General features: G+C 34.8%; 1 protein-coding gene across 1 annotated transcript in view; it reads left to right on the top strand.

The window, feature by feature from the left end:
* LOC130901416 (forkhead box protein L2-like) overlaps window positions 1-15654 on the top strand; it is an 83238-nt gene that overhangs the window by 53821 nt on the left and 13763 nt on the right. Inside the window, exons 3-4 of the mRNA XM_057812810.1 lie at window positions 12090-12478; window positions 14570-14799. Of these exons, the coding sequence (XP_057668793.1) occupies window positions 12090-12478; window positions 14570-14799 (619 nt within the window). The remainder of the gene's footprint in view (window positions 1-12089; window positions 12479-14569; window positions 14800-15654) is intronic.

Here is a 15654-nt window from a genome sequence, read left to right as displayed (position 1 = left end):
ATAGAAACATCAAAAAATCGATATTAAATTGAAAATGCTCTAACTTAGTCAAGAACTTTACTGAAATGGAGAGCTAAGGCAACCTTGTAGACATTAGAAAATGGTACTGACTACACTGTTTATATCAGTACTAATTTTACATATTTACAGGGTTAGGATATTTTAGAGAGTGAAAGAATTCCTAAAATCGTCAATTGTGATATCTTTTGAAGCATGTGGCTTTTTGAAAACGTCAACATGTTGTTCCGAGCACTTTATTTCAGTAGAATCTCGAAGAAACTCCAAATTTTCAATAAAAAATCGATTTTCAACGTTTTTTTATGTTCCAAAGCGTTTGGTTTCTTGAATCTGTAAAAATTTGAGTTGGAGCTGTTCATTTTCGTAGAGTTTTAACGAAATTACACTTTTATCAAGTAAAAATCGATTTTTCAGAGTTTCCATATATTCAAAAGTGTTTGTTTTATCATGATCTTTAAAAATGATGCCCTAGGCCCCTTGTTTTGGTATAATTCTTTTCAAAACTGGAGCTTTTTCCAAATTTTAGTTCTTTCCAATTTTACCATATCTTGAAAAGAGTTTCTTGAAACTGTCAAAAGGTAGTTCTGATGTCTTCATTTTAGCGAACTCTCGACGAAATAACATTTTTATCAGTTAAAAATCAATTTTTCAATATTTTGATACCTTGTGAAGCATGTGATTTTTTGAAAACGTCAAAATGTGGCTCAGAGGTTTTCAATTTAGTAAAGAATTGTCAAAATTACAGGTTTTTCTATCAATAATCGATAATATATAGAAATGTAGTTCTGAACTTCTCATTTTCCAACTAAAAATTGATTCTACAATGTTTCCATATCTTAGAAGAGTTTCTTCAACCTGTCAAAAGGCAGTTTTGCGCCTCATTTTAGTGAAATCTCGACGAAATTACAGTTTTGTAAGTTAAAAATCAATCTTGTAATATATTGATATCTTTTGAGGCATGTGGCTCTTTGAAAACGTAAAAATGTTGTTTCGAGCACTTCCTCTTAGTGAAACATCGAAGAAATTACAATTTTTTAATTAAAAATCGACTTTTCAAAGTTTCCATATACTCAAAAGTGTGGGCTTGAATGTAATCTTTGAAAATTATGACCTGTGCACCTCATTTTACTAAAATTTTAGACCAATACAGAAGACGATAACCTGGATATCGAAACGCACGTTAGACAGTGTAATTGCGAGTGTTGGTGTAAACTGTTCACCTTCAGTCTCTGAAGACGATAACCTGGATATCGAAACGCGCTTCAGACAGTGTAACTGTGAGTGTTGGTGTAAACTGTTCACCTTCAGTCTCTAAAGACGACAACTTGGTTATGGAAACGCGCATCAGACAGTGTAATTGTGAGTGTTGGTGTAAACTGTTCACCTTCAGTCTCTAAAGACGACAACTTGGTTATGGAAACGCGAATCAGACAGTGTAATTGTGAGTGTTGGTGTAAACTGTTTACCTTCAGTCTCTAAAGACGACAACTTGGTTATGGAAACGCGCATCAGACAGTGTAATTGTGAGTGTTGGTGTAAACTGTTCACCTTCAGTCTCTGAAGACGATAACCTGGATATCGAAACGCGCTTCAGACAGTGTAACTGTGAGTGTTGGTGTAAACTGTTCACCTTCAGTCTCTAAAGACGACAACTTGGTTATGGAAACGCGCATCAGACAGTGTAATTGTGAGTGTTGGTGTAAACTGTTCACCTTCAGTCTCTAAAGACGACAACTTGGTTATGGAAACGCGCATCAGACAGTGTAATTGTGAGTGTTGGTGTAAACTGTTCACCTTCAGTCTCTAAAGACGACAACTTGGTTATGGAAACGCGCATCAGACAGTGTAATTGTGAGTGTTGGTGTAAACTGTTTACCTTCAGTCTCTAAAGACGACAACTTGGTTATGGAAACGCGAATCAGACAGTGTAAATGTGAGTGTTGGTGTAAACTGTTCACCTTCAGTCTCTAAAGACGACAACTTGGTTATGGAAACGCGCATCAGACAGTGTAATTGTGAGTGTTGGTGTAAACTGTTTACCTTCAGTCTCTAAAGACGACAACTTGGTTATGGAAACGCGAATCAGTCAGTGTAATTGTGAGTGTTGGTGTAAACTGTTCACCTTCAGTCTCTGAAGACGATAACCTGGATATCGAAACGCACGTCAGACATTGTAATTGCGAGTGTTGGTGTAGGTAAAGTTTACCTTCAGTCTCTAAAGACGACAACTTGGTTATCGAAACGCACGTCAGACAGTGTAATTGTGAGTGTTGATGAAAACAGTGTGTTCAGTATAAAGATTACCAATGATTCCAGAAAGTCCAACGTAATTAGAAAATCGACAGTTCCAACAAAGACGACATTAAACGTCACAGATACCTCGGAAACATTCGGCCCATTTATGAGCAGAACCTAAGTTCAGTCGAATCATCATCATATGAGAAAGTTTCACATAACCATTAAATCTATTTGTCCTGGAAGCTGCATAAGCAATACCTATCAAATTTTTGTTCTAACCACTGTTCATAATTCTTCTGGTTAGCAGAATCATAAGTATCGGCTCCAATTGTAAGTCTAGTTGTTTATAGTCACATACCAACTCATTTTTAGTACACAATGAGCAAATAATATGCGGTTTCTCCTTAGTACTAACATCCTGTTGGTTAAGAATATTTCTTGAATGTTTATTCTTTGCTGAAATACAAGAATACTCTGAACTGCAGAGAGGGCACTTCCAAGTTAGGGGAAACTTTGGTTTCCATAATATTGAAAGTTTAAAATAATAACTAGTTGAAAAAATAATTTAAAAAAAATTTAGTTATCTCAAATCTATTAAAAGAACTTCAAATAGGATTTTTGGAATTCACGCTAAGGTTATGTTGATATCGAGCTCTGCAAAATCTTTGTTTACGTTTACAACAAACCTTGTACTTTAGAATATATGGTTGGAACATTTTTCATGAGAAAATTTTGCGTTTTGTTTTATTTTATAATAATTGATATTATCTTGGCTAATATTTGAAAAAATTTCCACTTTTCATTCAATTGCTTTCAAGTAACGTTCGTGAGGTTATTTGTGAATAATTTATTGGATGTTTATTTGTTTATATATAGAAATTTAAAATATTTGCAGTTGATTTCGATTTGTTTCATAATATTTTACACCCATAAAGGATTTGTTTAAATACAATATCTAAACAACGGTCTTTTGATTCTATTTGTTTTGTAAATCTGATATAGATTTAATGATACTAATATACAGGGTACTCGTATTTCTATAGAAATTATCTATTAAAAACAATTTCAAACTCATTTGAAGCTTTCGCGACATATATAGGGTGAAATAAAAAATGTTCAAGCAAAAAAAGGTGATCCCATCTTTAGGATAGATAGAAAATTGAAAAATATTTGGGGTTTATTTAGTAAAAAATTTTCGTAACGCCATCCGTATTCAAGATATTGAAATTTTGCTTATTAAATCTAATATTGAAATAGTTATGTTGGATACTACTTGGTACGAACCGTGTAACTAGCGCCTTCTAAGATAGTCAGACTTAAAAACAAATTCATCGGATGTATTAGCTTCCCAAACATATTTATTGCGGCAAAATCGTGAAAAATTTTTTGCTTCATCACCTTTTATTTTGAATTCGAGAGGTGTTAAGAAAAGCCCAAATATTTTTCAGTTTTCCATCTATCCTAGAGACGAAATCACCTTTTTTGAAACACACTGTAAAATTAACCAAAGGAAAAAAATCAAAACTGTTGTCTGATAGCCCTTAATTAAGTTCAAGGGCTGTTGGGCTTGTGATAAGCTAACTCAAAACTACCAGAAGCTGATGTCTTTTAAAATGGGAATCAGGGACCTCAGATGGAACTTTTTTACCTTATTGGACAAACTGTAAGACTTGTACGAGTTTACTACTTACGAAGTTAGGCACTCACCGATGAACTGTATACCTTAGCTTGTTGTTTCCAACTATCTCAGCAGAACAGACTACTGAGAGATGTAATAATTACACTTTTGGTTAAATCAAGAGTAGATTCTAAGCATAGTAGTCTCATTTTTTAAATTAATTAATAAAAAACAATGTTGCCTGACGTTGGAATGACAAATTTTATGAAGATTAATCACTCGACCAATATCTTTTTTTGGAAACGTAGAGCAAATTCATGCTGAAAATTAAACTTAACACGTTGGGCCCCAACCAAAATGGATGAAATTTCCCCCTTGCCCAATAATTTTTTGCCCTATTTCAGTCTCCATATGGGGTGTAATTTCAAGGAAAAATTATTAAAAAAATATATTTGAAATGAAAAGTGCGAAAAAATCATGTTTTTTGTGTGCGGTCCATAGACCCGCTCTGGGCCCGAGGAAAAATTTATCGGTACAACTGTCCCCAGGGCCCAGAGCGGGCCTTTGGACCGCACACAAAAAATATGAATTTGCTTACACTTTTATTCGAAATAAATCTTTTCATTTGTTTTCTTTCAAATTACACCCTACTTGCAGCATGAAATTTGCTAAATAATCTTTTTTCTCGCTTTTTTATCTTTTGAACCTATGTTTTTATATAAAAGCAAAAAAAAGTATACGATGTGTAAAATGATAAATTATATTTCATATAAAATATTACAAAAATAATGCTTTTGGGTATGCTCAAATGCTAGGCATTTGGCTCTGGAGAAGTGAAATTTCACTTATTTTCAATGTCTTTGTATTTTTGTGTCAAAACATTTTTTGAAATGTACGTATTAGTGGTTATTTTTATACCTGTCCAAGCACCCCTTGATGGGTGATTTATATGTTTTACTCCAAGTTTATTTGAATAATGTCGAAAAAACCTAACCAAAATATGAAAGTAAGCTTTTTGGGTTTATGATGGAACGGCCCAAGTGTAAGGTAATGTTTCAAGGACCCAGGGCGGTCCAACCCAACTGTAAAACCCAAGAAAACGTGGTCCCTTGGGCTTTGGAGAAGGTTTAAAATAAATTACTTCGTGCGGTCAATAGGCCTACTCTGGGTTGTGAGGAAAGATTAGTTGCGGGCCGGGATTAAATCAATTTATCAAAAAAAATGGAACTTTGTATAAGTCCATTCATCCATTACGCCCAGGCTCTATAAAGGACAATGCACATTATGGAGGCCAACATATATTTGTCTCCTTCTGCTGCTGGAGAAAAACGCAATTCAACAATACGTGGATTATCCTCGTTATCTTGGGTATCTTAAGTGATGCCCATCGTGTGAGGTAGTTTTCAGTATACCAGGCTCCAGTAATTAACACCATGATCAACCATAGTTGATTGCTTTAGAGTTAAATGGAACTGCGAGCTATGGAAAAGGTTTTGTTGGGTCTTATGCCGATGGTTTTTAGCTACCTCTTCAGACAACTATTTCTAGCCCTTCTCTCCACTAGACTTGGAATCATCGGGTACGGTTTTCGATGACCCCTCTGTCTTATCATTTCCTCAAACACCAGAATGTCTAGATACCTACACAGGCTCTTCCGAATTATTCGATAGTTTCTCAAGCAGCTAAATACATTTTTGTATCACCTTTGAGATGATAGCTACCACTTCAAGTGATTTGAGGGCTAATCGGCTGTTGTAACAGTTATAAATATGTTTGTTGTTCTTCTTTAGGTGAATGAAGTATGTAGCATAGGTTCAAATTGCATGTATGGCTGCTTTTGGTTAGTGGGCTGAGCCTTAGAGTCCTCTCTGTCCTCGGGTCGTTACTACCAAAAGTTTCTTCTGCTGCCAATTGCAACTTGGACTGATCTGTGTGTTAAAAAACTCTTGTGGGAAATTAGATCTTCCTAGTTTCCATGTCCAAATTGCGCTGCTCCATATGATTGCAACCTAATCACATTTGGATTGTCCCTTAGGGCTAGCATGGAGGTAGTTTTAACTGTCGACGTAATGCCCAGCAACGTTCTGTACTATGAATACATACACTGGGTTTTTATAGAAAGATCAGAAATTTACGACTAAAATGTTTGTCCATTGTCCAATATTATCTTTTATCGCCAAGTCGGCTCAACAATATTTCTTTCGAGCCGCCTTAGAAAAACCTTGAAGGAGATTGTAATGAAAAATGATATCTTTGTTTTATAAGTAGGTCAGTGGTAAATTAAGAGAATAACCACTCATATACAACTTCAAAAACCCTTTCCTCTATTAATACTAAGTATAGACGATTATTTGCTTTTTTTATGGTATAATTTATGCTCTAACTCCCACGTGGTCGCAACCATATTTGAGGAAAATGAATTTGTAGAGGTTAAACGGAAGGAAAATTGTGGATCGATTGTTTGTTGGAGATTGAATTCCAAATCTGGGTACTAATATAAAAAAATGAAACTTAAAAAATAAATGAAAGATAATGTTTTTATGTTGAATAATACAGTTTATTTATTGATATTATTAAGCAAATATTCACATCCATAACCTAAATGAAATAGTTGAGAGAAAATCCAACACAATATTAACAAAAAAATAAGTTTGGCATTTCTACTTAACGATAAACATTCATAAAGTGTTTTTTTTTTCAAATTTCGGATAAAAGCTAAAATTACAAAATTTCCTGTATTCAGGGACATCCAAAATGCCAAGCTAGAATGGTCGAGTTATATTAAGGTTACCGACAAATATAGATATATTCAGTTCAGAGAGAGGTTATGGGCACAGGTCAACAATTATCAATTTTTTTAAGTCCACTTTTCACACGTGGATGCCAGATAAAGTTAAAAACAAATTATATAACATATAATTTAGTACAGATTGTATCCTTTCGAAAATTATCGTGGTCTCAGGTCCTTATTTTCGCAAATCTACATTCTGATATTTGTCTAAGTTACAAAAATTGTTGTTAATGGTGCACAACGCTGAATTGAATACATTTTTTAAAATATCGTCAGTTCACAGTGCCGGATTAACCTAGGGGCTTGGGGGAGCTATAGCCCCGGGCCCCAGGTCCAAGAGGGCCCCATCATTTGGAAATCATTCTGTATTTTTTGATGTGTTGATACCACAAATCTAACGTATTGATATTATTTTGTGAATTTTTCCGGGTTTCCGAATTCCTTAAGGGGGCCCCGTTATTATTTTATTTATAAATCTTAATCCGGCCCTGTCAGTTCATAATAGTTATTGTCCTGAAATAGGACTAGAATTGTGCAGGACGGTTCATAATTTTTTCTTTCAATTCCACAAAGTGAATTGGTGGTGTTATGTTTGTTTTTCGTACCAGATTGGAGCGCTGCAAAGCACAAAGCTAAACAAATTTAGGGGGCTACCGATTTCTAGTAAGAAGGGATGGTGACCATTACAAAAGTAAAAAACTAGGGGTGTTGAAATCAACCGCTTTTATCGAAAGTTTCGTTAACGATAACATAAATAAAAAGTTGAATGAGGAATAAAATTTGTATGAGTAATTAATAATAATAAATGTACAATACAAGACCAAAGACGAGACCTAAATATAAAATGAGCAGTAGGGTCTGTGGGGAATCCCAAACGTTTTATGAATGACCGCCCAGTGTTTAAAAGTCTGTGGCGGCGCAAGACCTAAACTTATTGTGGGCAAGGTACATTTCCCGAGGCCTCTGATGGTGCAAAAGTAGGGAATATAAAATAAAAAATCACTTGAAATTAAACAGTTTTTTATTCATTAAGAAAAAAACTTAATTTTTACTTATACTTCTTTAACAACATTAAACAAAAATGAATAAAAAAGAAACAGAAATTTTCTACTTTTGATTTTACTGAACTCCTTAATGATTGGTTCGTAATTTATCTTAGCTGCTATATCTGCTTCAATAGATAAAACTTGCCAAAGTCTTTCTTGACCCATAACATTTCTTAAATAATTTTTAATTAGTTTTAATTTTGAAAAGTTCCTTTCAGCGCAAGCAGTACTTACAGTTATTGTTAACGAAATTTTAATGACAACGTTAATATTTAGTTAAATTTCTTTCAAATCGTTCTCTATGATATATTGGAGCAGATGTTTCACGCTTTTAATGGAGTGGAAAAATTTGGGATCCTCATGCAACTCATAAGGTTGGAAGTCACTGCTCTCACTGAGACAATCCTGACAGTTTTTCAGTATTTCCTTTTTTTAATTTTCGTCATAGAGAAAACCAAAACTTTTCTGCACTGTTATGACTTAAATTCTGACCACTAACCTAACAGGAGTCCGCCGGGAAGGTATGCGATATTTCATTAATTTCAAATCCACAAATATTTTGTTTGTGCTACTCCAGCGTTTCTGGTTTGTTTGCATAAACCTTGCTTTTCAAAATATCCCCACAAAAAGAAGTTCGGAACAGTCAAATCAGGCGACCGTGGAGGCCAATCAACATCACCATTTCTTGAAATAACTTGTTGTGGAAAGAGGTCTCGCAGTAATTTCATTGTAATCCTGGCTGTGTGCGATGTGGCATCGTCTTGTTGATACCACATATTAATAAAGCCCAAAGCATGCACTCGTGGCGTTAATTATCATGATATCTCTTCCCATTGACAGTTACCGTTACGCCGTTTCAAAAGTAAGATTCAATGAGTCCTCCTGATCAAATTGGACATGAGTCTGTGTTACTTTTAATGGATGCAAAAGGTTTTCGATTGCCCAGAACCGACTATTCTGGTTATTCCCATATCCATTCAAATAAAAATGTGCCTCGTCACTTATTATTATTTTTTCTTGAAAATCGGGGTTGTTATGGGCGAGCTGCCTTCTGGAAGAAGCTTTTGTGTCAACTGAATCTTAAATGGAAACAATTGTAAATCCTTGTGCAAAATTGTGGCCAAAGTTGTTCTTTGAAGACCAAGCTCCTGAGCTCGGCGTCGAATTGAGTAGCAGTAATGTTTTCAGCTGATCTTGCAGTACGTTGTGGTCCATGCTTGTGCTTATAAACTATAGTCTTTCTTTCTTCGAAATCATTTACTACACGACAAATAATGATTCTTGTTGGCACGTTGTTTTTCCAAAAATTTCACGTCACTGTAATCGATGATTGAATTTGATAAAGTGTTTTAACGATTAAAACACGTTGGTTTATCGAATATTTTTCCATCATGAATTTGCCACATCTCTACTTCACGACTGCCAAATATGAAGTGTCAAAACTAATGTTTATCAAAATGGCGACAAAACAAAGTAGTACACCTTCCCGGCGGACATATTGTATCATCGCATAATTAGAAACTGATCACAAAAATTACACAACTTCAAAAAAAATCTGGAAACTAGTATGCCAATAAAATTAAGTCGAAAAATTCCATTTTGAGGAAGCTGGAAATCTTTTTGAAATCTCTATTTGGTCTTAAATGCGTGTAATTTGAGTTTGCACTATCCCAGGTGGTGAAATTATCTTTTAGTAGCTAAAAAACTGCCGAATTTTTGCACATTTTACCATTTTTTGCTTGTAGCTGGTTCATCTGAGAAGCTCGGACGGCGGGGTTGTATATCAAGGTCCTCTTAATCGAGATTAACTTCAACGGGACTATCTTCACCAATTTCTGCTTCTACGGCAATATGAATCACATCCTCAACCTCGAAAAATGCTGGATCGGACCATTACTGGCCAAGATCCTTCCTCCTCAATCCCCAGCTCATAACATCTATTGGTCTATCATACCTCCTCTAGATTTGAAGGTACACAAGCAAAATATGTTGGGCGGCGGCTGCGTTTGGTGGGGTAGAGAAGACAGCTTGAAAGTTGCCTTTGTTAGTGACTTCGAAAATGTCTCTGGTTCAAAGAGGTCTCATCTGTAAAGAACCGTTGACCTTCTGAAATGAGAAATGACTGAGAATTTTTTTCTCTACACCTTTTATTTCACGTGTTTTTTCAATAGAAGTATCTGGGAGTGTCGCAAAATTGTGTTACGAGATTGCGGATTCACTCACAATCAATCAACTAGTGAAGAAAGTGAAGAAAATATTGTAATAACAAAAAAAAATAACATAATAAAAATGTCTTTTTAAATTTAGTGAAACTCTTCTCATATTAATCAGAATGGTTAATTTCCTTCGAGGCTGCAAATCGAATTAAAACGATGAACTTGATGGTTTGGGGTTATCGCTACGGATAGAGTACATGCGCCTCATTAATGAATATGATTAAATAGTATTAGTTTCATGTTATACACATGTATATATTTTATAAACAAATCAATTCTCCATTTTTAATAAATAAATATCTTGTTCCGTATTTTATTTAAATCAAGGATCCATTCGATTCAATGATTTTGAGCTAAACAAAAACATTTAAACAACAAAAACATTATTTTCATATACATTGTATAGCATACAATATTTTTTTCGATTATATACGTTTTGAAGAGTCAAATTTTGACATAAGTTGTTAAATTAAGGAGAAATATTGAAATAAATCGAATGTTTAAACATCATGATCTTAGCAACACGTCGAACGTAAACTAATTTTAATACAATTGGTAGAGTATTATGGAATAGGTCGGATATTTCGTTTAAAACAAGATAGCGGCACCGTCTTCTGTATCATAGCGTAAATATCTCACTTTAACAAGGTAACATAACCTCAACTATTAAAAATATCTAACAAGTGCCGCGAATAAAGAAAATGTTAGCATTGGTCGCTTTCAGCGAACGAAACTGTTGGGCAATTGTTGTGAAACCCTAACGGAATCGTTGGGTGACACATACGCTACAAACTCAACACGTTCTGGTGCAGATGCCATGTTTCGGAGCGCTATAATTTGTGCTAGATCCAGAGATGTCTGCAATATTGATTTTCAACTTACAAGAAGAAAAATCTTTGATAAATGGTTCAGCAGGCAAAGATTGGTTATGCAGATTCAGAAAAAGACTACAAGATGTCTTAAGAATTTTCTTTTCTCGAGCTTTGAGGCTTAATAAGAAATATGTCGGTGTCTTTTTTGATATCTTGGAGAAGGAAATCAACAGATCCAGCTTCACAACCGATAGAGTTTTTAATGTCGACGAAACTGGATTGTGCGTTGTTCTGCTTTTCACTTAGATTGGATCTAAACTAAAATATTCACACAGTGGTTCAAAAACTTTCTGATTATATTCCCCCAACTGCCGCAAGATCTGTGCGTCTAATATTAGATATATATCATAGTCACACGAAAAATTTAGGTGTTGTCATAGCCGCAAAATTTTGTCATTATGATTTGTTTACCATCCCACACGTCTCACAAGAACCAACCGTTAGATAAAACCATAATGGGCTCATTAAGAACTTTATAGCGAGGAAATTCGTTAGATTTTGATAATAAACAACCGTTCAGTAAATCACTTTGACGTTAGTGACCTTTGTGGGAAGGCATAAAGTAGGGAATCAGCTGTAAATGGTTTTGGAAAGACCAGCATCAACAGTAGCAATCATAAGAATTCGAAAATTCCTGATATGCAGCGTAGAACGCCTACCTAGGCATAGGCTTAATTATACCCAATGAAATTTAACCAATTTCAATTTTGACTAAGGCAGCAGAGGACTCCTAATAAGAATGAATTATAGCAATCATTCTTCTGTGCTAAGATACCTAAATCTAGAAATCATGTGAATAGGAAAATATACGAAGAAAAATACCATCCAGCAGCAAACAAAGTAATAGCTGGTACTGGTTGAGGACGTAGAGCTCAAACCTAAGAAATGTAAAACTGTGTAAAAGTTACTTCTCATCTGATGGTTCAAGAAGTGATAAGGTTTCCTTTACTGATTCTTCCAAAGATGAAAACATTCTATCCAAGCAACCATCTTAAGATGCTGAGGGCATTTTTTGCGCCGCCGTTTTCCTAAGACACAAAGGGCGAGATTTTTATACAATGTAACGTTTGGGCTTCCAGAGTTTTGTTGTATTATATTCAATAACTATGAACAATTGAAAAAAATGAACATTTTTGTTTGGTTGAAACAGCTGTGGTGATTCTAATTATTTATTCAAAAATTCATTGAATATACTTTCCACTACTCTAATGTTATTAGAATTAAGTTAATCCAAATCGAATTTTGTAGATTCATCCATACTTAACTAATTAGTTTTGTTTTCTATTCCAGCAATGCCTCCTGTTAGCACCTTCACATCGATAACCAATACTGCGTTGGCGGGAAGCACAACACCGGGTCCGCACACACCTAGCATCGATTCCAATGAGGAGTCTCGTGCTCCGTCTACCTCATCTTGCAATTCGCCCCAACCTCAACCATCTTCGTCGACGGCGACTTCAACTTCCAATTCCTCTTCTTCGAATAACAATCAAAGTAAACCACCTTATTCGTATGTAGCTCTTATAGCCATGGCCATACAGAGTAGTCATCTTAAAAAGGCGACGCTATCGGAAATTTATCAGTACATCACGTCGAAGTTTCCGTACTTCGAGAGAAATAAGAAAGGATGGCAGAACTCCATAAGACATAATCTGAGTCTCAACGAATGCTTTGTTAAGGTTGGTATTGACATATTGTCCTTCATTTATCCATGTTTCAATCAAATAAATTCTTAAGTATTGCCTCTTTCAATAAACTACTTTGTAAGGATGGCTAATTTCACCCCTTTATAATGTAATATAAACATTGAAGGAAATAGGGGTGGTTATGCATTCGTGGCTACATGGATTCACAATTTCAGCTTTATAACTTTACTTAAAAAAATCTAATTTGATTCTCTCCCTTTGTAAGGGCTATACCTCTAAGAAGAGGGTGCGTACATATATTTCTTTAATTTTTTATTTATTAGACCTTTTGATACGTTTATGCTATATCTTCTGATTCAAAATTGGTTTCATTTAAAGACAAATGAAAATTTGACGTTTCGACTTTTTTTAGTCTTTATCAATATAAAGAAGAAATGGTCAGATTCCGATTGGATTTAGTGACAGTCAAAAAGTGTGCATTTGCCCTGACGGAAATAAGTCGATTTGTCTGGCCAATATAGAAACGGAGCCAATGTGAGCAGGGGATTTTTTACTTTCCGTGATGTTCATTGGATATTTTATCTTTGACGGATCTGATTAGGTCGGAGAGTTTGTAGAAAGATTGTACGAAAACCTTGAAGTTTGAAGATCCTGCACCACGGAATCGGAGTAATCACCTTTCCGCGGAAACCTTTCCGAACATTTTTTGAGGTCTACCTCTCTTCTGTTTGTTATTTTTTCGTGTTTCTAATATAGCTTGTTTTATATAGTTTCAGCTATCGATTCAATACTAAATTCTTCCCTTACCGCTTAATTTCTTTCTTTTCTTATCTTATGTCCATTGCTTATATTCTGATTTTTGATCTGTTTATCTCGATTATTTCTTACATATTTTTTAATATTGGCCGGTAAACTGTTTTATATTCCGTCATCTTGGTTTTCCCGCTGATAGCTTTTGTCTAAAGTGCATACTGTAGTTTCAAAACAATAGAAATTCTTTCATTTATTTGCACGTCGTCTGTTCATCGCTGATTTGTTCCATTCTTCCAATTCTATCGTATGTTCATCTGTTTCTTTATTTTTCCTATGTATATACTACTTTTCTTCTGCCTTTCTCTTCTGTAATTGTCTTTCCCATATCCAGTTTTTTACTAAAGAGAATTCTACTGGATTTGACCTAAATTATCCCATTTTTACTTTTTTGGTTACATTAAAATTATAAACAACAGAGTGCTCTGTCTGTCTTAGTCCATCTTCTTTGAGATTCCAATTTGTTTTTATTGTCGTAATCCTTGTTGTTTTCAAATAGAGTTGTGATTGCGTTAATCAGTATTTTAGGTGCATTTCTCTGTTTCAGAATTTCCCAAACTGTTGATTGTTTAACACAGTTAAAAGCTTTTCGTAGATTCATAAAGGCAATCCCAGGTTTCTCCTTTTTATATGTATCGTTATCAAAACCAAATCCACCTTTAACTTTTTAATACTTTCTTCGATCTCTTCCATGTTTCCTTTGATCACCTCCATTATGCTCCGTGTATTCTTTTTCTTCCCTATCTTCCTCTATGTATTGATCTGTGATCAGCATTTTCTAGTAGTACTCATTCCATCGTTGCGTTATTTCCTGGTTATCTGTCATTGTTTCGTGGTTTTCCTCTTTTACTTGTTTTTCCTCAAGTTCTTAACATATAGCTTTTAATTTGCTTTTGCATCTTTCTCCGTGTTCCGTCCAAATTTTTGAAATAATATTAAATTGTTTCACTTATGTTCTTTATATTTTTTTCGAGATTTTCCATTCCCAAATATCTTTCTCATAAGTTCTTCTTTATTTTTAGTTTTTTTATTATTCTTCTATTTTGTCAGTTTTCTGTTAATATTGATTATTGTTATACCAAAAATATATTTTCCGCCGTGGTTATTATGATATTTTTAAAGTTTTTGTCATGATTCTTTCATGTTTTCTTCTTCTTGTTTTCCGTTGGTTTTCAATTTCTTGTTTCAAAGACAATCTACTCCAATTCCATGCTCCAAATTTTCATGAAAACATCAATCAATTTTTACGAAACAATAAAAATCACAATTTACTCTCTTGACGGCCATATTACACCTGATCTTTTTTAATTTCAGATACCTCGGGAAGGGGGCGGTGAACGCAAAGGTAACTATTGGACGCTGGATCCTCAATACGAAGACATGTTCGAAAACGGCAATTACAGAAGACGAAGAAGAATGAAGCGACCTTATCGCTCCGCCCAACCGTATCCGAAAGCCTTCTTCGGCGACGCCCTAGGTCAACACGCTTTACCTTTAGCTAGAAATATATTTACGCCACCTACATATCCTCCAGAATTTTCAAGGTTAGTTTTATATATTATTCTAAGTGGTTATATAGATGACGTCCATAAATGCATTCATATCGAAATTTTTGAAATTAAATACAGTGAAATAACATCTTCATCTTATACTTGTACGTTTCTTCCTGGAAATGATCATAGAACTGAGATATATCTACGTATGTATGTAGATATTGGGGTATTATACACACTGCGACCCAAACTATCTGTTGTACCCCTCTTTTCTGCCGCGATACTGGGTAACCCAGTGCTTACAACTGATCCATCAATCCCACTCCTTTTAGAAAGTCCATCAAGTAGGATGGTTGTAGCTGCCAGGAATATTCGTCTTCTATTCCATACGCTCCCAGGTGTAGTAATCTAGAGCTTCGTAGAGCTTCACACTTCGAGAGAATGTGGATAGAGGTTTCATCCTCTGTGCAACAAAACCTGCACGGCGCATTATCTGCTAGGTCCAGCGTCTTCAAGTATTCTACTCTTCTAACTCAGATTGATACATTCATCGGATCTACTCTGGTTATAGTTTCCCAGAAGAGTCTTTGCCTGTCATAACTCCTGTAGGTTGTCCCAATAATTGGTTTTGCTTCTATCTAACTTCTTTTTCAACGTTTTTTCTTTTGTTCTGTAGCTGATCCAACTGCCCCAATTTTAACGAGCTGATTAATTTCCCTTCACTGCGATGTGTCCCGGAATCTATTGTAGATTAACTTTATTTTCCTAGGCAATCCCAAACGAGTTTGGATTTTATGATATTGGAGACTAGAGCTTTAATGGCTGCCAGGCTATCGGACAGAATACTGATCCGTTTAAAGAATTTAGTTTGATAAAGATTCTTCTTAAAGTTAAGGAGTCTATAAA

Source organism: Diorhabda carinulata, chromosome X, assembly GCF_026250575.1.
Source record: "Diorhabda carinulata isolate Delta chromosome X, icDioCari1.1, whole genome shotgun sequence".
In the NCBI taxonomy this organism is placed as follows: domain Eukaryota; kingdom Metazoa; phylum Arthropoda; class Insecta; order Coleoptera; family Chrysomelidae; genus Diorhabda; species Diorhabda carinulata.
The sequence above is the reverse complement of the archived record's forward strand: the minus strand, read 5'-3'. Positions and strand labels throughout refer to the sequence as shown.